The sequence below is a fragment of the Triticum dicoccoides genome, chromosome 7B, assembly GCF_002162155.2.
Source record: "Triticum dicoccoides isolate Atlit2015 ecotype Zavitan chromosome 7B, WEW_v2.0, whole genome shotgun sequence".
NCBI lineage: Eukaryota > Viridiplantae > Streptophyta > Magnoliopsida > Poales > Poaceae > Triticum > Triticum dicoccoides.
Window position 1 is genome coordinate 754107280 of NC_041393.1, and position 24066 is coordinate 754131345.

The 24066-nt window shown below is 45.1% G+C and overlaps 2 protein-coding genes across 2 annotated transcripts in view; one reads left to right on the forward strand and one right to left on the reverse strand.

Moving 5' to 3' along the window:
* Positions 1–273: 273 nt before the first annotated feature.
* Positions 274–4653, reverse strand: LOC119336603 (TRAF3-interacting protein 1-like). Its single transcript, XM_037608651.1, has 3 exons — positions 3744–4653; positions 1328–2465; positions 274–1192 (listed from the first exon to the last, which is right to left on the reverse strand). The coding sequence occupies exons 1-3, from the start codon at positions 3819–3821 to the stop codon at positions 720–722; spliced, it is 1689 nt and encodes a 562-aa protein (XP_037464548.1). The 5' UTR covers positions 3822–4653; the 3' UTR covers positions 274–719.
* An 18473-nt stretch (positions 4654–23126) lies between these two features.
* Positions 23127–24066, forward strand: part of LOC119339690 — a 44331-nt gene continuing 43391 nt past the window's right edge. The window contains exon 1 of the mRNA XM_037611660.1: positions 23127–23289. Coding sequence (XP_037467557.1) covers positions 23127–23289 — 163 coding nt within the window. The remainder of the gene's footprint in view (positions 23290–24066) is intronic.

Genomic DNA, 24066 nt, shown 5'->3' on the forward strand with positions numbered 1-24066 from the left:
TTTGAGCTGGATATGAGGGGTGCCGATCAGTCCAGGCGTTTGGGGGTGGGTGGGGGGGGGGGAGGGTCTGGGTCAAAAAAACGTGACCGGACGGCTCGCCCGAACATATGACACATGTTTGAGTCGCCCGGCTGTAGATGCTCTTACAAGAGAGTTAGCTATCAGTTTGATGGCTAAAACAGCAAACTCAAAATCTCAAACTGCAGAGCATAAACCATGCCCATAGCCCTGCCAAACTAATACGAAAAGATACTCAAACAAACACAGGCCACAAAACTCAAAACAAGCTCTTGTTCAAGCACAATAAAGGATCTTAGAGACACTTCATTTTTCGTGTTTCGAGTTCCTTGGCCTCTAAACATTTCTTTCATGAAAATTTTACGAATACAACGCCAAAACTGTGTTTTCGCAAAAGAAAGAAAAACACCATACTGTCTGGCGGTACAGCAGGAGCAACACTTGCCGCTGAATCCAATCGCTTCATGTACAGAATCTCAAGTGTGCCCGTCAGCCGTCGTACCATCTGATATGCAGCACAACCTTACAGACAACAAAACCTCAACTGGGGTCACTGGCAGTTTAGTGGCCAGAAATCTCGCCAACAAAACCATGCTGGCATGACAGCAAAACGAATAAGTGAATCCTATCTTCTGCACTTCCTGATCATAGCCCAAAACTATGAAAGCCGTCTCATGTGCGCATAATGGAGGAGTTTCACATTACAAAGGAACAACATAAGGCAGAGCAACTACACCAGCAGAATCGATCAGCTGTGCTTCAGCCCAGACCTGGGGTGCTTCTGCGGCCTCAAGCATCGTTGTTTTCTGGTGAACACGGTCTCCCGGAAACAGCCAGTCTTGATCAATATACTCTGAGCGGTCATCGGCCGCTGGTACGGAGTACAGCTGGCTCAGATACTTGGTATCAGGGTGAGCTGGTTTCAGAGAGACTTCACTGCTGCCATAGCTGGATGGACAGACTGCAGAATTGTGTTCCTCTAGGTAGAGGAGGCCGGTCATGCCATTTTTGATGCATTCCTTGCTATCTTCAAGTATGCCTGCCTCACAAGGGTTTGCGCCCACTGGTAATGTAGGTGCAGTTCGCTGAGAATGCTTCAACATTTCCCCATTCACACAAAGATGATTGGCAGGAGACGTCCTTGGCATCTTAGCCATTGGCATACTATGATGATCTGCCAACATTATGCAAGTGAGCCTAAAATAAAATCAAAATCATAGCTAGAAGGCTATCTAAATCTAAGCGTATGCTTCCAAGGAGTACACACACATATAAAACCAGCCCCACGATAACGAGTAAAGAAACTCACCATGTAGAGAACTGTTAGCGTTTAAGCCTTTCCTTTTCTTGACATCATCAGAAGTGAACTTGTTCCCATTAAGATGAGCCAAGTCCATTAGATCATGAATGTAGTTCTTGCTTGCCCCATCTCCATCAAGCTCTCTGTGTTTCTGCTCATCTATAGCACTTCTTTTCTCCCTGGTTTTGCCTTCATTACCATCTTTAGCCTTTCTTTTCTTTACATTGCAATCTCTATCTCTGTCTTTAACAACCTTCTGATTTACACCATGCCTTTTATCTCCATCTTTAACACTCTTCTGATGATTAGCTTTTGCCTCCTTAATCTTTGCAATCCCTTGATCTCCTCCACTTTTGCCTCTTGCCGATTGCTTATCCATCCCGAAATGAAAATTGTCAGCATTCCCTTTTTTATTCTCTGCCATCCACTTGGTGCTCACGCTGTCACCTTTTCCATATGCAGAATGAGAAGAACCATCTGGATGTTGGTCCACTTGTTCAGTTCTCTGCGCAGCATTTGCACTTGGTGTAATTCTGCACTTCTGTTGAGAGGCTGTGGTAGTAACAAATATACCTTTAGAGCTATCCTGTTGCAGGCCCACTCCACTACTACCATGTATTCTGGTAGAACGTTTTTCAGCTGACCCAAGTTGAAGGCTCGTACCACTCAAGATTCTAGTTTTATTCTTTCCCTTTTCACTGGCATGATTGTGCTGAGCAATTTGCCCGGATTTCCCATTCACTCTACTGATAGAAGTTCTTTCCTTCTCTTTAGAACCTACAACACCAAAGGACTCGATGCTTCGAGGAAGCAACTTGCCAGTATTACTCCTGGTGCGGTTTGCATGACCTTCTTGGCCTGTGATTTGGGTAGCCAACTCTTCTTTATGTTTGCTATATTTGACTGCTTCATTATGCACTATTTGTTTGGGTCTTCTATTGTCAAGATCATCCTTCTTCTGGGTTCCCAGTTCCAAATTTTGTCTTTTGTCTTTATCTCTTTCTTTCTTCTCTCTCCTATCTTTGTGCTTCTCTCTTTTGTGTTTCTTCTTGTGCTTATCTTTCCTATAACCACGATCCTTTTCTTTTCTTTCTCTTTTGCCCCCATCCGTCTTTTCCTTTTTGTGCTTCTTTGCCTTGTGATTTTCCTGAAAAAAGTTGCCACAGATTAATTGTTAATAACAGTAAATGTAGAAATGGTGCCACAGGTTGAGTATTAATACAATTAAACAAGCAAAATAAAGGTAAAAGAGTACATATTCAATACAAATCATAATAAAATCAAGACCTCACTGCGGTTTTCTATCAAACACCATCATGTTACATGCACAGATAATCAGCCAGCCATATATGTTACACCAAGCTTGATGATCGAGGATATATTGCATTGATCTAAGCCAGGATTTAAGTTCTGTGTGGACGAATAATTCTAGAGATGGATCACAAGGAAAGCATAGTTTAAGCAGACTAACGTCTCCAAGAAAACATTTACACTTTATACCCATCTACTCTAGGTAATACAAGAATAGTAGGAACGTGCAGTAATAGTCAGTACAAAGCATTATAAGATAGTAAAAAGTGGATATCCAAGTCTTGCCATATTAGCAGGGTAGCCATTTTCATAGTAGTAGAGGCTAGAGAAACAATTTCAGCAAGGGCAACATGAAATTTGAACATATAAGTATTTTGTAGATCACGGAATAAAGATTAGTTAGTGAATATCTTAATGATCCAGCATAACTGAAGCATATGAACTATCGTGAGGATAGGCTGTCCTAAGGCAGGAAATAGTGTTGCTCTAAAAAATAACTATCCATCCCAAATTCCCAACCTAGATTACAAAGGGGCAAATATAAAGAGAAATACTGCAGGGCTGGTCTTTTCCTGTTTTATGTTTTGTGACAGTAAAAGGAACATGTCTGCTAGCAATAAAAAATATATAGGCTTTTCTAATCTTTAAATAAGCAAATGTTCTCCCCCTCTTTATAATTAATTAAGCCTCAAACATTTTGCAAATACGTGAGCTAGTTCCATAGTATCATGGAATGCTATATAAGTTGCTTCACTACATACGAACTTATGGCCACCTTCCTTGTGAGCAAAGAACAAGAAAATAATCTAAATACTGTAGCTGTGACTCCTGCTAGATACAGACAATATTTCAAAAACACGGCACACAAAATGGCAAACAGTCTCTACACAAGAAAATAACCTCACGAACAAGAATATATCAACATCCACCCTCTATTTGCAACAGATGAAGATGATTCAGTGTATGTTAACCCGCAAACAGCAGGACAAGTCCCTTCTCATTTCAGGCATGTTCATTCTCTCACCGACTGCATAGTTAGTCTATCACCGCCTAGTTGTGTGAAGCATAAAGTGCAGCCTTATTTGCAAGTGATTTTAAAGGTAAAAGCATGAACCTTCTTTAGCAGATCCTTATGCTCACTCCTGGGCTTTGCCTCATACCCGGGAGGCGGGAATGGGAAGCACCGAGACATTGTGTGACGCAAAGCAATCGAACAAGCTCTCTAGATTCTTTCGCATGCACCATATCCAGCTGCAGCAACCCTGCAAAGCTGGATTTGCGCAATTCCACGGCCCAAGTTACCACACACAGACTGGTTCCTCTGACAAACCAACTCCCGATTATGCTTCTGCTTGCAGCGATTGAGCAACTGCTCCCCAAAACCACCAAGAACCTGCTCCGGCGAGCACGGGCAGACCACTCTAAGCTCTGATCGGCGAGCAAGATAAGGCTAATCTACTGTCTAACTGGAGCGAAATCCAAGTGGTAGCGAGAATAGTAAAATACAGTCCTCTTCCATCTGCTCACTCCCCAGGCTTTACTCCCCACCACCGATCCCCAGCCACAGCCACAGCAAGTGGAAGGACAACCCGGGGCCGGCTCCGCGATCTGAAGCACCAGTCTCGCCGTACGTCGCAGCAGTGGCGCCGGAGACGCCGCGCATCAACCCCGAACCCGAGACGACCCAGCCGCCCTGGGCACCGCAGAGGAAGGCTCCGGTGACTCCACGGCGGCTCCACAGAAATTCCTCGGTCAAGATGTGACGGGAAGCCGCGATGCGAGGATCGCGGCCCCGGTAGACTTGGATTCTCGCGCGAACAACGGCGGGATCCCAGCGGCGGGGCGCTCAATCCGAGCGAATTCCTTCCGGCCGCCGCACGCGGTAGGACTCGTGCGGATATTTTGCGAGGAAGAGGAATGGAGCGTGGGTTGTATCCTCTTCCGACTTCCGTCTTGCTCTTGCTAGCTTGCTTCGCCGCACCGAAGATCCCCAAAGCGGCAGTATCGATAGTGAGGTTCACTTCCGATTGCGTAACGAGGCCATGTGTGGTGGCAGGCGTCTTTCGGCAACAAAGTGTATTCATTCTTTTTTCAGTTTTTTTTTTGCAAGATCAATAGTAATTTATTCCAATAACAGCGTGTTTGGCAGCTTGAGCGATTGGGCATGGGAGTTTACGAGGGGGAGTTTCTGAAGAAATTAGACTTGGGAAGTAATTATTAGTCCCATTTTCATGTTTGGTGTGTGGTAGTATTTATCGGTGAGAATTCTGTAGGGAGTTACATGCCTGAGAATTGTTTTTTTAGGGTAAATATTGCCGTATTTATTTAAAACTCAAAACACTGGAAGGTCATCCGCGATTACAGAAAGAACGAAGTCTGGGGGACCCCAACCACACCTTACACAATTCATCACCAACACCCACTCTAGCTAATTTATGCGCGACAATATTAGCAGAACGCCGAACCCAAGAAATCTTGTACTCGACGAAGGACCCAAGAAAAGCTTTCACCTCCTCAATCCATGGACCATTAGCCGATAGATTCCTCGCTGAATGTTTCAGCATATTCACCACAGCTTGAGCATCCAATTCCAGATGAACTCTTGTTGCGTTAATGTCTGCAGCCAGCTGCAAGGCACGTCGGCACGCCAAGACCTTAGTAGCTTCCGGATCCATAATGTTTGGGAAATAATGATAGGTTGCTGCCAGAAAAGCGCTATTGTAGTCTCTAAGGACTGCTCCAGATCCTCCTTTCACTCCAAACTTTGACATAGCTCCATCTGAGTTTACTTTAACCCATCCCTCGTCAGGGGGCTCCCAGCGCTATGGTTCATTCCGAACAGGCGCACCCGTCTTCCGTGGATGTATCTTCCTCCATTCCCTCATATGGGCAAGAACAGAGTTCATTATTTCATGTGCCGGGGCGATCGGCTTGCCATCCCGAGCATTATTCCGGGCGAGCCGATCGCCCCGGCACCATTGCCTCCCGGGGCGATCGGCACCCAGCGCTATGGCACAAAGAATGCACCATTGCCTCTCGGTCTTCGTCAGATGCCCCGGCAAACCAGTCGAGGAGCCAGCGAGCTAGAGCACTCTGGGAGTCCGTCATGCATGGTGGGATCGCCACGGCAACTCCCTTCTCTGAGTGGAAGAGCTGCCAGAACCTTACTGAATGTTGACATGCCCAAAACCGGTGATAGATGGTTTCTTCTCTACCACATGCAACACAAAAAACACCCGGTTTAATCCGTCGTCGATGTAGTTCAAACCCCACAGCCAGCCCATTTTTGATCAAACGCCACATATGAATCTTTGCTTTAGACGGTGCACATGTGTCCCGTAGCGCCATGAACCCCTTGTGCGCATTCACAATATTAGAGGACTCCGGCTGTCCGGTCCTCATTCTTCCCATCGCCCTTCTCAGGTGGTATGCAGATTTAACAGTAAAGCACCCTTTTTTGTATAGTTCCAGGCCATATAATCCTGTTCCTCCGGACCCCCAATAGCGATATGTTTGATGTCCGCCGCATCACTCGGACTGAACATGGCATCCACCTTTGCTGCATCCCACGAACGACCATCTAGAGTTAACAAGTCTGCCACCCTTGTCACACCGGGCATGAAGAATTGGCCCAGTGGCTTCAAACTTCCCTGCCTCGGAATCCAGTTGTCATGGTGTATATTCACCTTCGAACCATCTCCTATGCGCCATATTGTTCCCTCCCTTAAAAGATCTCTCCCATACAACACACTGCGGAAGGTGTAGGAGGCGTTGGAAGGGCATGTGGCTGTCATGATTGTTTGCTCCTTAAAATAGCGAGCTTTGAGAACCCTTGCGCACAGCGAGTTCAGTTCTTGCAAAATCCCCCACGCCTATTTTGCTAGCAAAGCTTGGTTGAAGCCGCTTTGGACAAACCTTGGCCCTTATAGCCACCCACTTTTGACTTGGAACTTTCCGTGACATACTTGAAAGTGCCCTCCTTAGAACGACCAACCAGTGTTGGCAGCCCAAGATATCGTTCACTTAGAGCTTCTGAACCAATCCCAAGTGCACACTTCAGCTCTACCTTTGTATCATCTCCGCACCCCTTGCCAAAAAAGATTGAAGATTTCTGTAAGTTCACACGTTGCCCTGAAGCCGCTTCATAACTATTTAAAATCTCCTTTAAGGCATCCATATTGTCCCTCGATCCCTCCAAAAACACAATGCTGTCATCCGCAAAAAGGAGGTGAGTTACATGGGGGCCAGTGCTCCCAAACATCACCCCTTTGATCTTAGCGTCTTCTTGTGCCTTCTTCAACAGTGCTGAGAAACCCTCAACACAAAATAGGAAGAGATATGGAGAGAGCGGGTCACCGTACCGTAGTCCCCGGGAGGGTGAAAACCTCCTAGAACAAGCATCATTCATCTTGACAGAAAAATTAGCAGTGGTGACACACCTCATGATCATCATAATCCACTGTGGTGCAAAACCAAACTGCTCTAACATCTGTTGCAAAAACACCCATTCAACCCTATCATGCGCCTTCATCATGTCCAGTTTTACCGCACACAACGATTTCTTCCTTTTCCTAGTCCGTATGGCATGAACACACTCATACGCAACAAGGACATTGTCAGTGATGAGACGTCCCGGTACAAACACACTTTGCTCCTCTAAGATAAGAATGGGGAGGATGCCTTTCAATCTATTTGCCAATACTTTAGTTGCAATCTTATAAAGCACGTTGCACAAACTAATTGGTCTGAACTGAGACAACAACTCCGGTGAGTTGGTCTTGGGAATCATGACAATGACGGTATCGTTAAAATCCTCCGGGGCGGCCACACCACCCAAGAAATCCCTCACAGCTCGACACACATCCTCACGGACCTGCGGCCAGTGCCGCTGGTAGAAAAGAGCCGGAAGCCCGTCCGGACCGGGCGCCTTCGTTGGCCCCATTTGGAACAGAGCCGCGTGCATCTCTTCATCAGTGATAGGAGCAGTAAGCGTGTCGTTCATATCCGGAGAGACCACTTGATGTATGTTCTGTAATAAAGCATTGGCCCCCGACGAACCATCCGAAGTAAACATTCCCTCATAGAAACTGGCAGCCATTTCTCTCATCTGTTCATCAACTGTACATCTAGTTCCATCCTCCCTCCGAAGAGCTTTGATCGTGTTTTTCCTTTTCCTATGAGTAGCCCGGCTCTGAAAATATTTTGTGTTCTGGTCGCCTACACTCAACCAGTCTACTCTTGACCTCTGCTTATACATAATTTCTTCACGCGTATAGATTTCCTTGAGCTGCGCTTGATAGCCCACAAGTATAGGGAATCAATTGTAGCCTCTTTCGATAAGTAAGAGTGTCTAACCCAACGAGGAGCTAAAGGTAGAATAAATATTCCCTCAAGTTCTATCGACCACCGATACAACTCTACGCACGCTTGACGTTCGCTTTACCTAGAACAAGTATGAAACTAGAAGTACTTTGTAGGTGTTATTGGATATGTATGCAAGATAATAAAGAGCACGCAAATAAAAAGTAGGGGCTTTTTAGATAAAGAAGCAACTAAGTTAGTTTTAGTAGAGAGCTTTTTGTCACGAGAAAGTTATTTGTCCCTAGGCAATCGATAACTAGACCGCTAATCACTATTGCAATTTTATTTGAGGGAGAGGCATAAGCTAACATACTTTCTCTTCTTAGATCATATGCACTTATGATTGAAACTCTAGCAAGCATCCGCAACTACTAAAGATAATTAAGGTAAAACCCAACCATAGCATTAAAGTATCAAGTCCCCTTTATCCCATACGCCACAACCCCCTTACTCGGGTTTATGCTTCTGTCACTCAAGCAACCCACTATAAGCGAATCATGAACGTATTGCAACACCCTACAATGGTAATCCCTCACGCTTGCGCGACACGAAGAGCACCATAGGACATCACCAATAATAAAACATGCAACTCAAACCAATCACGATCATCAATTAACCCATGGACAAAACAGATCTACTCAAACATCATATGATAGCCATACATCATTGGGAAATAATATATAGAGTTGAGCACCATGTTTAAGTAGAGATTACAACGAGTAAAAGAGAGGTTACACCGCTGCATAGAGGGGGGAAGAGTTGGTGATGAGGGCGGTGAGGTTGTTGGTGTAGATCGTGGTGATGATGATAGCCCCCGGTGGCACTCCGGTGCCACCGGAAGCAAGGAGGAGAGAGCCCCCCTTCTTCTTCTTCCTTGACCTCCTCCCTAGATGGGAGAAGGGTTTCCCCTCTGGTCCTTGGCTCCCATGGCGTGGGAGGGGCGAGAGCCCCTTCGAGATTGGATCTGTTTCTCTGTCTCTCTCTGTTTCTGCGTTCTCAGATTCTGCCTTGGCACCATTTCTTTTATATCCGGAGATCCGTAATCCCGATTGGATTGAAACCTTTGCCATGCTTTTTTTTCTTCCGAAAATTAGCTTTCTTGCAGCAAAAGAATAGCAGCAACCACCTTACGAGGGGCCCATGAGGGTCAGGGGCGCGCCGAAGCAGGCGCGCCCTCCTGCCTTGTGGCCACCTCGGCCACTGTCTCGCGTTGATTCTTCCTCCCATATTTCCCAAATATTCCAAAAATATTCTCCATCTGTTTTTATCCCGTTTGGACTCCGTTTGATATAGGGTTTCTGCGAAACATAAAATATGCAACAAACAGGAACTGCACTGGGCACTGGATCAATATGTTAGTCCCAAAAATAATATAAAAAGTTGCCAAAAGTATATGGAAGTTGAATAATATTGGCATGGAACAATAAAAAATTATAGATACAACGGAGACGTATCAGCACCCCCAAGCTTAATTCCCGCTCGTCCTCGAGTAGGTAAATGATAAAAAAATTGATGTGGAATGCTACCTAGCATAATCTTGATCTTATGTCTAATCATGGCATGAATATTAAGACACGAGTGATTCAAAGCAATAGTCTATCATTTAACATAAGAACAATAATACTTCGAGCGTACTAATAAAGCAATCATGTCTTTTCAAAACAACATGGCCAAAGAAAGTTATCCCTACAAAATCATATAGTCTGGCTATGTTCCATCTTCATCACACAAAATATTCAAATCATGCACAACCCCGATGACAAGCCAAGCAATTGTTTCATACTTTTGATGTTCTCAAACCTTTTCAACTTTCACGCAATACATGAGCGTGAGCCATGGATATAGCACTAAAGGTGGAATAGAATATGATGGTGGAGGTTGTGTGGAGAAGACAAAAAGGGAGAAAGTCTCACATTGACGCGGCTAATCAACTGGCTATGGAGATGCCCATCAATTGATGTCAATGCGAGGAGTAGGGATTGCCATGCAACGGACACACTAGAGCTATAAGTGTATGAAAGCTCAGACTGGAAACTAAGTGGGTGTGCATCCAACTTGCTTGCTCATGAAGACCTCGGGCATTTCAAGAAGCCCATCATCGGAATATACAAGCCAAGTTCTATAATGAAAATTCCCACTAGTATATGAAAGTGATAACTCAAGAGACTCTCTCTATGAAGAACATGGTGCTACTTTGAAGTACAAGTGTGGTAAAAGGATAGTAACATTGCCCCTTCTCTCTTTTTTCTCTCATTTTTTTATTTCTCTTTTTTGGTGGGCTTCTTTGGCCTCTTTTTTTTATTTGGGCTTCTTTGGCCTCTTTTATTTTTCATAAAGTCTGGAGTCTCATCCCGACTTGTGGGGGAATCATAGTCTCCATCATCCTTTCCTCACTGGGGCAATGCTCTAATAATGTGTATCATCACACTTTTATTTACTTACAACTCAATGTTACAACTCTAGAACAAAGATATGACTCTATATGAAGGCCTCTAGCGGTGTACAGGGATGTGCAATGATCTAGCGTAGCAATGACATCAAAAAACCGGCTAAGCCATGAAAATATCATGCTAGCTATCTTACGATCATGCAAAGCAATATGACAATGAATGCTCAAGTCATGTATATGATGATGATGGAAGTTGCATGGCAATATATCTCGGAATGGCTATGGAAATGCCATGATAGGTAGGTATGGTGGCTGTTTTGAGGAAGATATAAGGAGGCTCATGTGTGATAGAGCGTATCGCATCACGCAGTTTGGATGCACCGGCGAAGTTTGCACCAACTCTCGAGGTGAGAAAGGGCAATGCACGGTACCGAAGAGGCTAGCAATGATGGAAGGGTGAGAGTGCGTATAATCCATGGACTCAACATTAGTCATAAAGAACTCACATACTTATTGCAAAAATCTATTAGTCATCGAAACAAAGTACTACACGCATGCTCCTAGGGGGATAGATTATTAGGAAAAGACCATCGCTCATCCCCGACCGCCACTCACAAGGAAGACAATCAATAAATAAATCATGCTCCGACTTCATCACATAACGGTTCACCATACGTGCATGCTACGGGAATCACAAACCTCAACACAAGTATTTCTACTAATCCACAGTCGCCCACTAGCATGACTCTAATATCACGACCATTATATCGCAAAACTATTGCAAGGAATCAAACATATCATATTCAGCGATCTACAAGTTTTATGTAGGATTTTATGACTAACCATGTGAATGACCAATTCTTGTCATCTCTCTAAATAGATATAAGTGAAGCAAGAGAGTTTAATTATTTCTACAAAAGATATGCCCACACTCTAACAAATATAAGTGAAGCAAAAGAGCTTTCTACAAATGGCGGTTTTCTATGTGAAGAGAAACAGGCAATCCAAACTTCAAATGATATAAGTGAAGCACATGAAGCATTCTATAAAGCCATACACAAAAGATATAAGTGAAGTGCAATGAGCATTCTATAAATCAACCAAGGACTATCTCATACCAGCATGGTGCATAAAAGAAAAAGTGAAAACTAAATGCAAAAGACGCTCCAAGACTTGCACATATCGCATGAACGAAACGAATATGAAAACATACTGATACTTGTTGAAGAAAGAGGGGATGCCTTCTGGGGCATCCCCAAGCTTAGACGCTTGAGTCTCCTTGAATATTTACTTGGGGTGCCTTGGGCATCCCCAAGCTTGATCTCTTGCTTCTCCTCCTTTTCCTCATATCGAAACCTCCTCGATCAAACACTTCATCCACACAAAACTTCAACAGAAAACTCGGTAAGATCCGTTAGTATAATAAAGCAAATCACTACTCTAGGTACTGTTGCAAACCAATTCATATTTTGTTTTTGCATTGTGTCTACTGTAATATAACTTTTTCATGGCTTAATCGACTGATAGAAATTGATAGTTTCATCAAAACAAGTAAACTATGCGTCAAATACAGAATCTGTCAAAAACAGAACAGTCTGTAGCAATCTGAACATTCACCATACTTCTGGTACCCCAAAAATTCTACCAAAATTAGTTAAAAATAACCAATTTGTATACTAAGACAGTGCAAAAAGTTTCAGAACTGTTTGACGTTCTAGTAAAAGAATGTGAAATCGCGCACTACAGCCAAAGTTTCTGTCCTGCACTGTACAAACCAACAAGCATTGTAAACATCCTAAAGGCAAACCTTGGCACATTATTTTTATATAATACAATGTAATTGTACAAGGGGATAATTATTTTTGATGAAAAGTTTCTATAATTAAGATTCACAAAGTTTCCATGAGCATGAACAAAGTTCAGGGAGCTCTCCCACTTCAACAATGCTTGTCTCTCTCACTCTCACTTTCCTTTTTGAAAAGTTTTGGGTTCCCCACTTTTTTTAGACTATATGAAAGCACACAACAGAAATAAATGACTCTCTAAAACTTCCGGGTTGTCTCCCTGGCAGCGCTTTCTTTAAAGCCATTAAGCTAGGCATATAGTGCTCAAGTAATGGATCCACCCGGATCCCAAGGTATATCAAAGCCAATTTTAATTAACAATGATTTGTGATTTATTAGTGAGCACAAAGTAACATATATCATGTAATGACGAAGAACTCTCTTCCTATGCATCGGCATGTCATAACAGAACAATTCATGCACACCAAGTAAAGGCCAATGCATAGTATAAGCAGTTTCTTGCAATTTTATCATATTGGAAACATAGAGAGGTGGAGATATTGTTCCTCTATCATAATAATTGCAAGTAGGATCAGCAAGCACATGCATATTATATCTATCAAAATCATCATGTGCAATGGTAAAAGGCAACCCATCAATATAATCCTTAATAAGCACAAACTTCTCTGATATAGTGTAGTTTGGAGAATTCAAAAAGATAATAGGACTATCATGCGTGGGTGCAATAGCAACAATTTCATGTTTAACATAAGGAACTATAGCAAGTTCATCTCCATAAGCATAATTCATATTGGCATCTTGGCCACAAGCATCATCAAAAAGGGATATTTCAAGAGAATCAACGGGATCATAACAATCATCATAGCAATCATCCTTCGGTAAGCACGAAGGGAAATTAAACAATGTATGAGCTGAAGAGTTACTCTCATTAGAAGGTGGGCACGGGTAGCTAATCCGCTCTTCCTCCTTTTGTTCTTCGCTCTCCTCATCATCTTTTTCATCCAATGATCTCATAGTTTCATCAATTTCTTCTTCCATAGACTCCTGCAAAATATTAGTCTCTTCTTGGACAACGGAAAATTCCTCAATATATGGTTTAACATAGGCATTAGAAGCATAATTATCATAACAATATTCAAGTATGGCAAAAAATTTAGATTTGTAAAGAGTGGCATCATACATTTCAATCAAAGAAGCAATTTCATAAGCACCCTTAAAAGCAACAAATTCTTCAATTTGTTGAACATCATAGTAATTATAAACACCCTTAGCATACGAAGATACGATTCCATTATCATAAACTCACATTGGTAGGGAAGGTGTTTCTTAGGGTTTTTAGAACAACAAGTAAAATCATATATTTCACATAAATTCCAAGCATATCATTGCAAACGATGAATTTGATCCAGTAAAAGTTTCCCTTTTTCAGATATACGGTGTCGCACATAACAAGCATGCTCATCTAAAGATTTGCCCTCAACTAAGCTAGTTCAGGTTTTAGCACGAGTACATAGGGATCGAAGATGATCCAAGTAAAAAGCTTCAGGAGTGTGATAGATTTTGAGTGGTTCTTCAACCATTGGTGTAGTAGGTACAACTAATTCTTTTGGTATTTTGCGTTTCCTACCCATAACTAAAGATACAAAACAACTAAGAACAACAAATAAAAATTACTTAGTGATAAAGCAAACACAATTACTTAGTGATAAAGAAAACAAGCACACACGAGAATATTCACCCCACGCTATGACTTCCCGGCAATGGCGCCATAAAAAGGTCTTGATAATCCACAAGTATAGGGGATCAATTGTAGCCTCTTTTGATAAGTAAGAGTGTCGAAACCAATGAGGAGCTAAAGGTAGAACAAATATTCCCTCAAGTTCTATCGACCACCGAGACAACTCTACGCACGCTTGACGTTCGCTTTACCTAGAACAAGTATGAAACTAGAAGTACTTTGTAGGTGTTGTTGGATAGATATGCTAGATAATAAAGAGCACGTAAATAAAAAGTAGGGGCTGTTTAGATAAAGAAGCAACTAAGTTAGTTTTAGTAGAGAGCTTTTTGTCACGAGAAAGTTATTTGTCCCTAGGCAATCGATAACTAGACCGTTAATCACTATTGCAATTTTATTTGAGGGAGAGGCATAAGCTAACATACTTTCTCTTCTTGGATCATATGCACTTATGATTGGAACTCTAGCAAGCATCCGCAACTACTAAAGATCATTAAGGTAAAACCCAACCATAGGATTAAAGTATCAAGTCCCCTTTATCCCATACGCCACAACCCCCTTACTCGGGTTTATGCTTCTGTCACTCAAGCAACCCACTATAAGCGAATCATGAATGTATTGCAACACCCTACAGCGGGAATCCCTCATGCTTGCGTGACACGGAGAGCACCATAGGACAACACCAATAATAAAACATGCAACTCAAACCAATCATGATCATGAATTAACCCATATGACAAAACAGATCTACTCAAACATCATAGGATAGCCATACATAATTGGGAAATAATATATAGCATTGAGCACCATGTTTAAGTAGATATTACAACGGGTAAAAGAGAGGTTACACCGCTGCATATAGGGGGGAAGAGTTGGTGATGAGGGCGGTGAGGTTGTTGGTGTAGATCGCGGTGATGATGATGGCCCCCGGTGGCACTCCGGCGCCACCGAAAGCAAGGAGGAGAGAGCCCCCCTTCTTCTTATTCTTCGTTGACCTCCTCTCTAGATGGGAGAAGGGTTTCCCCTCTGGTCCTTGGCTCCCATGGCGTGGGAGGGGCGAGAGCCCCTCCGAGATTGGATCTATCTCTCTGTCTCTCTCTGTTTCTGCGTTCTCAGATTCTGCCTGGCACCGTTTCTTTTATATTCGGAGATCCATAACTCCGATTGGATTGAAACCTTCGCCACGATTTTTTTCCGAAAATTAGCTTTCTTGCGGCAAAAGAATAGCAGCAACCACATTACGAGGGGCCCACGAGGGTCACGGGCGCGCCCCCTGCCTCGTGGCCACCTCGGGCACCGTCTCGCGTTGATTCTTCCTCCCATATTTCCCACATATTCCAAAAATATTCTTTGTCCGTTTTTATCCCGTTTGGACTCCGTTTGATATGGGGTTTCTGCGAAACATAAAACATGCAACAAACAGGAACTGGCACTGGGCACTGGATCAATATGTTAGTCCCAAAAATAATATAAAAAGTTGCCAAAAGTATATGGAAGTTGAATAATATTGGCATGGAACGATCAAAAATTATAGATACAACGGAGACGTATCAGCGCTTCAATCTCGCGGACCTCGAGTGAGTGTCCAGCTGAAAGAGCTCTCACCTTAGCTTCACTCAACTGTCCTTTTAACTTTGCAATCATCCTTCTGATCGAGCCAAAAACTTCCCGCGCCCACCTTTGCATCGCCCCCGTCGTGCCTCTGAGTCGTTGCCACACTCCAGCTAGACCTTGGTCCTCGGTTCCTGCTGCCTCCATGCTTCTTCAAACATAGCTTGATAGCCCTCGTGGCGTGTCCAAGCTTCCTCATATCTAAAAGCTCTATCCCTTGGCCCATCTCAACGCGGAGCCGTCTCCAGCGCCCGGACCAACAAAGCTTGGTGGTCAGACTCTTCATTCATGATATGTTCAACCGTTGTCTCGGGGAACATCCGTAAGAAAGAATCAGTGCATGTGGCTAGATCTAACCGAACCTGAATAGTTTCCACACCATCCCGCTTATTATCCCAAGTATACTGATAGCCCGAGAACCCAAGTCTGCCAGGCCACAATCATCAAGACAGTCGCAAAAATCTTCCATTTGCTAGAAGGGTCTTGGGTTACCACCAATCTGGTCAGAAAGAAACAAGGCTTCATTGATATCACCCACGGCAGATCATCTTGAGCTCGCAGGTATCTAATAACATCCCATGATTTCTTGCGTAGTTCCGTTCGGGGTTGCCCTTAGAATCCAATGATCCTACAAGTTTTCCCCTCACACATCACCTCTACATCGATAAAGTACTGGCTCCACGGACGCATGGTAACCTGAAGATGATCTCTCCACCATAGAGCAAGACCTCCGCTCCTCCCTTGATAGTCTACCGCTACACCATGATTAAATCCCATGGTCCACTATAGTCGCTCCATTGCTCTCGCCGTTTTCTTCGTTTCACAAAGAAAAACCATCGCCGGGTTGTAGGACCATATCAGGTCTCTTAATTCGCCAACTGTCGAGTCCAACCCCAATCCTCGACAGTTCCAAGCCAAGAGGTTCATGGCGTCCGGCGGCCCCCCGACATGGGGTCCGCCGATCTATCATTGGTCTCAGAAATACGGTCAAACACAGTGGTCGTTTTCCGCCTCGTTTCACAGATAAAACCATCATGTGAAATCTGCCTATCCGGGTCGTCCTTTGCCACCCAATATTGCTTCGGCCCCCTCTTGCATCCACCATGTTCATATCTTGGTTGGTGCTTGTCATGTTGCACCTCTCTATACTCCTGCCTTGGTTTTCTGATATACTGGCCCTTGGTTATTGTTCTGCCCAGCTCTTCTCCCTGCCCCGAGCGGGTCATACCATCACCTCTATGGCCTCCCCTGTAGTACTCCCCATTCACAGACCTTCTCTCCCTCCCAGCATCCCTGAGAATTGTTGACGGTACGGGAGTTTGGATAAGAAAAATGAGCGCTTCATCAGTCGTTAAACAACAAGACGTGAGCGAACATTTTTTTCTTTTTACGTCAATTCCCACTCCCACGCTTAATTACTTGGTCCTCCCAAGGAAGAGATTCAGGGGAGTTGGACCTCTTAATTCCCCTTCCTCTTCCCGTCCTAACTCCCATGTACGTAAGCCAATCAAAGGAATTTAACTCCCATAAACCTTAAGCTCCCATTCCCCATCGACAACTCCCTCCAAACAAACACAATGTAAGATAGAGTTACGATGCTTAAGCAAGAGTTCTTCGGTACATAAGGGTCATTTACAGAGCCAGCTATTTAGCTCGTTCAGAGCGACTATATCTTTCCAGGCAATCCTCAATGCTATTCTGAGACCTATGTAATTTCTGGGGAACAAACACTCAATTGATGATAATGGATTTAATCTCAGCTACTAAATAACCATAAACTGGACGATCTAAACTAGAATTGAAAAGACATGATATAGCATATGCGCATCAGATTGAACCATGACTGGTAGCTCTGTGTGCTGACGAGCGAGCGTCATACCAATCATCAATGCATGAATCTCAGTCTTCAAAGTGACACCGTAGTGAATAGGTTTCGATACGCAGAGAAGATGACTGAGCCATCATGTCTTCGAAGAATCATCCCCACCACCACCGTACAATTTTTCTCCAAAAAAACTCCATCAACAGACAGAGCAGCCATATTGCGTGGCAGTGCAGGCTACGGATGCACCTGCGACGTAATAGCAGACTCACATCTTTCCCATATCTCTTCCACCGCCATCTTCCCTTTCAATATTTTTTCTATTTTATATTTTTGAGCAGCTACGATCGAGTTCACGTAGCTCACAAGAAAATTGGGGGCACATTCCTTCCTTGTGTAATGTCCGTGCCTATGTGCCAGATATGCCAGATCAACATGATAATCATACTGCGAGCACCATCGGAGCAGCGAGCTAGCAACAGGAGCCAGTTGCTTCCCTTATCTAGTATTTCCTCCTTCTGAGGGATGGGTCATACAGTGGCCATCGCATCCCACAAGACAAAACATGCATGCATGCAACAAGTGTATGGTACGACCCCTCAGAATCATGGCCGCACACAGGGCAAGTCTCCCTTGTAGATAAGTGCCGATGCGTATTGTTTTCAGACGTATGCAATGCACCCGACACAACTTTCCAAGCTAGAATTTTCATTTTTGAGGGGCACCATCGACTGCCAAATGACCTTCCGTAGCGGTCTTTCTTTGTTTGGATGTGAGCTGCTAGCACCTCCCGCAAAAGCTTCATCATGATGTTGTGTTGACAGATGATACACACTACGTACCGTGAACACCCCAGATCGGGTTGCCAAGCCAGAAAACCCCCCCGACGCCATGGCGTTGCTCTGATCTTGATAATACGCAACACATGGCCGAAAATATTCCTCTAATCGCTCCACAATCCATGCACCATTATCATCAATAAAATTCTCCACACGATTAAGCTTGCAATTCCTCTTTGGTGTAATAGGGCAGAAGGTGGGACCTCGAGGGATCCAAGGGTCTCTTCGATAGATTTACCATCTCCCACTGTTGTGGGAGTAAGTCTGACAGTAAGAATAGGGGGTACGTAGGAGGAGACAAGGTGCTAGCTATGGTGAGGTTGTACACGCAAGTTTTTGAGTTTAGGCCCTTCTCGGAGGAGGTAAAAGCCCTACGTCTCGGTGCCCTGAGGCTTTGTCGACTGGATTATGCGTGGATGTTACAAGGGGTGCGAACCCTTGTGCCAGAGGAGGAGGATGGATTATATAGAGTGCGCCAGGACCCTCGCAGACCTCCGTTACACAAGGTTCAATGTGAGTCAAGATAGGAGCGTTACTTGTAACACCAGCAATTAATGATCTTTAAGTCTATAGAGTGAACGTCTGATCGTTGTCATCCTGGGGTGGCTTTAGATCCTCTGTACTCCGAGTGGTTTTACATATGGTCGAGTGACTATGCTGTGGTCGAGTGGAATTGGGATATCCGAGTGGAGTCGTCTGTCGAGTGGATTGCACTTCAAGGTGACTCCAGTCGGTACTTTCTGTTAGTCCTTAAATATCTTTGACTATAGGGCAGTGTCCTTGAATGGGGTGTCTAGGTCAGGCCTAAGACCCTACCTGAGGTACATGTCCTCGTCATTAGCCCCCGAGTGGATTGAGGTCTGAGTGAAGAAGGGTTGAAGTTGATTCCGACTCTATTCAATGCTTCAGAGGCATTTCATAGAAGTCTGGGGAGCACACTGGTACTTTTAATCTTGCTTCAGTCGGCTCGATCGATTCTGGTAGCTTGAAGTCACCGAGTGAATTAATGTGGTAAGCCTTCGAGTGAATTAGGACGCGAAATCTTAGACGCGATTGACTGCCCTGCGGTTTCTGGATTTCGCGGGATTCGAAATTTCGGAGAAGCGCGCCGGACGGGGCGCGGCACAGTAAATAAAATAAATCGGATAGGGACTCCTCGATTTTTGTGCCGTCTTTTTCGCCACATATCAAGCCTGTGCCTGCGACGGGATATGATTTGATCGCCGGGGTCAATGGTCAGCCACTCAAAACCAGCCTCATAAAAGGGGTCGAGGCTGATGCGAGGTACAATGTCTTCCAATTGATCCCCTTTCTGTCTTCTTCTCCGCCTCCTTTCTCTCTGCTCCCCACGCCTCCGCTCGGCCCTCCCAAGATCTACCGCAATGGTGAAGGATAAGACCACGGCCCTGGAGCATGCAAAGTAGGCGTCGACAGCGGCGAAGGGCAAGAAGACTGCGAGGGGCTCGTCGTTGCGGTCTGGTCTGCCGCCTGGTTGGATCCAGAGGGACTGGATCCATTCCACGATCATGAAGGAAGACTTGGAAATTCTCGCCCATGATGGCTTGATCACCCCTGGGTCCTGGAGGCTACCCGAGGACGAATTCGAGCCTCGGCCGCGTGATGGTGAGTGTGTTCTCCTCATCACCCATGTCGAGTGCGGTTTTTCTTTGCCTCCGCACCCGTTTTTTCGAGGATTCAACCCGGATTCACCACTTTCCTCCCAACACAATCTTGTACCTTGCTGCATTCATTTCCACGTGTGAAAACTTCTTGGGATGCCAGCTGCACTGGGGTCTCTTCAAGCATATATTCACTTGTCATTTCCAAACGATGAAGAAAGCTAACCCAGACGACCAAAAAACACATGTGATCCAGATGTGTGGGGGGTTAGGGATCCAAATGAGGGGTAGGAGCTGCTTTCCTCCCGTGACCTTTCCCGAGTCGGTTAGAGGGTGGCAGTTGACCTAGTTTTACTGCAAGGACGTTCTGACTCCTGGTCAGTCGATTGGCCTCCCTCCTTTCACTATGGAGAGACTCTGCACCCCTCGCTCACTAGTTATAGCTACGGAGGAGAGGGAGGAAGTGCATATGCTGGTTGTGCCGTTGTTGAATTGGTTAAAGGTGGAGTGACAGGGACGGATCTGTTGGAGGTGTACCCCCAGTCGACGGATCCAGCCTCTGCAAGCCCGTGACCAACCCATGTGGATGTATTCGGGCCCAGAGGACACTGCTCGAACCCACCCAGAGGAGGTTGACAAGGAGATGGTGGCCCGGTGGCTCCGAAACATTACTGGCAACAAGGACAACCCCAGGGGGTCTAGGAGGATTCTGCGACGCCAACAATGTTCCAGGAGAGGTCAGGCTCAAATATCCGAGTGTTTTTCCCTTTGTTTTGCGGTTGTTCTTGAATCTGACTCATATACACAACTTGTGCCTTGCAGGTTTTCACCAAGCTGCACTCAATGCCCAACGAAGAGCAGTACTAGGAAGGGATCGACAGTGACAGTGAGGGCAGTGACGACCAATATGCTGAAGACAGTGAAGATGAGAGCGAGGACTCGAGCAACAGCAGCGAAGAATTCGACTCACTGCCCTGCTAGGAGCGTCGTTCCAAACAGCTACAAGACCCTACACGGGGACGTGGCAAGGCTGTTGCGTCGAGTGCCAAAGTTTCAAAGCGCACTCGAACATCAACTCCCGAGCCGACAGAAAAGGCTGCCAAGCAAGCCAAACTTGCCCCGCCCAAGCCTCGAAAGGCCTTGCCAAAGATCAAGGTGGCTGTGCCCGTGACTTCAACATAAGCGTTTCTTTCTTGCATCTTTCTATGTTATTTTGAATTCATTTGCTTTCTTGACCGAGTGAAATTAGGAACTTTCAATGCTGCTACTGCGTCTGCAACCTCCATGGTCATTGACGAGGAGTGTGGTGATGCTGACACTGCAGATGCGGCCACCTCTCGGGCAGGTATGGTTTCATAACTGCGCTTGTGCTTTGTTAATGAACAATGAACTTTTGGGTCGACTGAAATTTCACTATCGAGTGTTATGCAGCACCAACGAATATTACTCAACTCCCTGATGATGATGATGATGATGAGGATGTGCCTCCGAAGAATACTGGGAGGAGAGGTCGAACTTTGAGCAGGAGGGTACCTGGATCCAGAATGCCTCGCTCGTCGTCTAAGCCTGTGGTCCAGCCACTCAACGATCCAGCACGGGCTTCAGTCTGCTTTGCTAATCCTCTATCGACTGACCAGCCTTCAGCATCGACTGCTCAGGCTTCAGAGCCCATTGCACAAGTTCAAGATCCTACTCCACCGGTCTTGTTACCTGCGCCGTCATCTCACATGTTTGCTGCTTATCCCATCCCAGAGGATCAACTAGGAGCTGCCAAGGAGGCCATGATTCAGGCGGGTCTAATGATGGACCGACTGAAGGTGGTGTATCATACCAACAAGGCCGCATATGATGCCAGCTCTGCTCTTCAAGCTAATGTCCAAGTAAGTGGAATTGTAAGTTAATTTTGATTGGTTTCTCTGTCTTGGCCTTTGTTCTGTTCAGACATGCTCTCTGCAAACTGCTGCTTTATTACTCAAAAGATGTTCATACATCTATCTTGAATTTTGCAACTTGCATCTGTTCACCCACTGGGTGTTTTCTTTTCATTCTGTAGTTCTTTCACTTGAGTCGACCAGGTTATGTCAAGTGACAACCTTGGTCTAGTGGGGGCACGCTAAGGGCACCCACTGGGTGTAGTCCTCGAGACCGCCGTCGAATGTTTGATTCGGCGGGGGTCTTTTTGAAATGTTTGCTTATAGCACTTCCACTCGACCTAGACAGGTCATGTCGAGTGGGAGCTGAACCAGTGGGGGCATGCTAAGTGCACCCACTAGGTGTAGTCCCCGAGACCACGGTCGACTGCGGGCAGTCGGCGGTGGTCTGAGACCCAGAGATGTCATTGTAGTTTTTTTACTCCTTCCACTCGAGCTGGGCTGACCATGCCAAGTGGGAAATTTAACCAGTGGGGGCATGCTAAGTGCACCCACTGGGTGTAGTCTTTGAGACTGCTGTTGGATGTTTGATTCGGCAGTAGTCTTAGAACTCTTTTGCTATGCAATTCATTTTTGCAGTTTTCCATTCGGAAGTAACCATCAACTGACTTATCTTGCTGTTATTTGCAGAAATCCTGTGAGCTTGGGACTTAGCATTTTGCCTTGGAACAGGAGAAAATCCAACTCAAGCTTGATCTAGATCTGGCCAAGGTGAACTTGAAGAAGGCTCAAGATGAAGTAGCAATTATGGGAGGTAACGACTCATTGACTGCATGCCTTGTATTTTTCCCTTTCTATCTTTTGAACCGAGTGATTTCGCTCGAACAGATGTGCATAATGAAAATCGTTAACTCCAAGATCGTCCGAGGAATGTTATTTCTTTAGAAAAAATGAAGCAGGCCCTGGAGCAGAAGGATATTGATCTTGCTGCGGCGCAGAAGACGGCTCGTGAGAAGACCAAACTTGCCGACCGGAAGTTGGCTTCAGTCGGGAAGTTGGAGGATGACAATGCCAAACTGAAGAATGCCGTTGATGAGGCGAAGAAAGAAGCCATGCAACTGAAGGAGGAAAAGGCGGCTCTAACCCAGAAGAGGGACGAGTTGGAAGCTTATCTGGGTGATCTCGCCAAGAAGATGTTCCTTATGCTTGAAGGTATTCCCTTTTCTCTGACTGGTTGCAAGAACTTTCCCGCCATGTTGTTGTCGATTCACCATCTTTCCATGCACGCAGAATTCTGTCAGAACTTTGAGGAGGAAACCGGGCGGATCGAGACTGGACTGGATCCCGTCAACTCCCCTATCAAAGATGAAGCTGCCATGAACGTGCTGCGACTGGAAGCTCTACTTGCTAGCGTCTTGGACTATGTCGCCTGACTGAAAGTCGCAATGTCTCGGGTCGACAAGGAGCTCTGGACAGAGGTTGTGCTTAAGAATGACCTCGAGTCACTGATGACTCAACTTAATAGCATCCCTGACCGAGTGCAGGCGTGGAAGAAGTTAGCTGCGCGTTGTGGTGCAGATGTCGCTTTATCACTCGTCCGCATTCACTGTAGGGATGTCAAGGAGGAAAAAAAATGAAGGCACTACAATTGTCCAACACCAAGAAGCATCAGTTCCAATCCTTCATGGAGACCTTCATCGATGCGGCGACTTGCATTGCCGACAGTATTGACTTGGACGAGTTTTTCGAGCCAGCTAGTCCTCCTCCTGACGAATGAAAAACTTGATAATACGACTCCATTTGCCTCAGTATGCCGAGTGGTTTTGTAGCCGTTAAAAACTCCTTCGATCTTGATGCTCGAATACTTTTGCTTGTGATGTTGAACTTTGCTGGATTTATGTGAACTTGGTTGTTTTATTTGAACGCAGTTGCTTCGTTTCCACTGTTCTTTGGATTTTCCTGGGTTGAGTGAATCTGGGATCGCAACTGTTTCTCCGAGTGAGAGGGTTTCTCTATACTTGGAGTCGACATTGTACTTGTGGCGCAACTTAGAGTGCGTTTAGACGTTGTACTTGTGGCGTAGCTCAAAGTGCATCCAGACGATGTACTTGTGGCACAGCTTAGAGTGCATCTTGGAGTGTTTTTAACTTAGGTGAGTACGGGTTTGCAGCTAAGCTCTCCAGTGAGAGGATTGCTCTTCACTCAGAGTGTTTTTAACTTAGCCGAGTACGGGGTCACAGCTAAGCCTCCGAGTGAGAGGATTGCTCTTCACTCGGAGTGTTTTTAACTTAGGTGAGTAGGGAGTCACAGCTAAGCCCCCTAGATGCTAAGCCCCCGAGTGAGAGGATTGCTCTTCACTGGGAGTGTTTTTAACTTGGGCAAGTA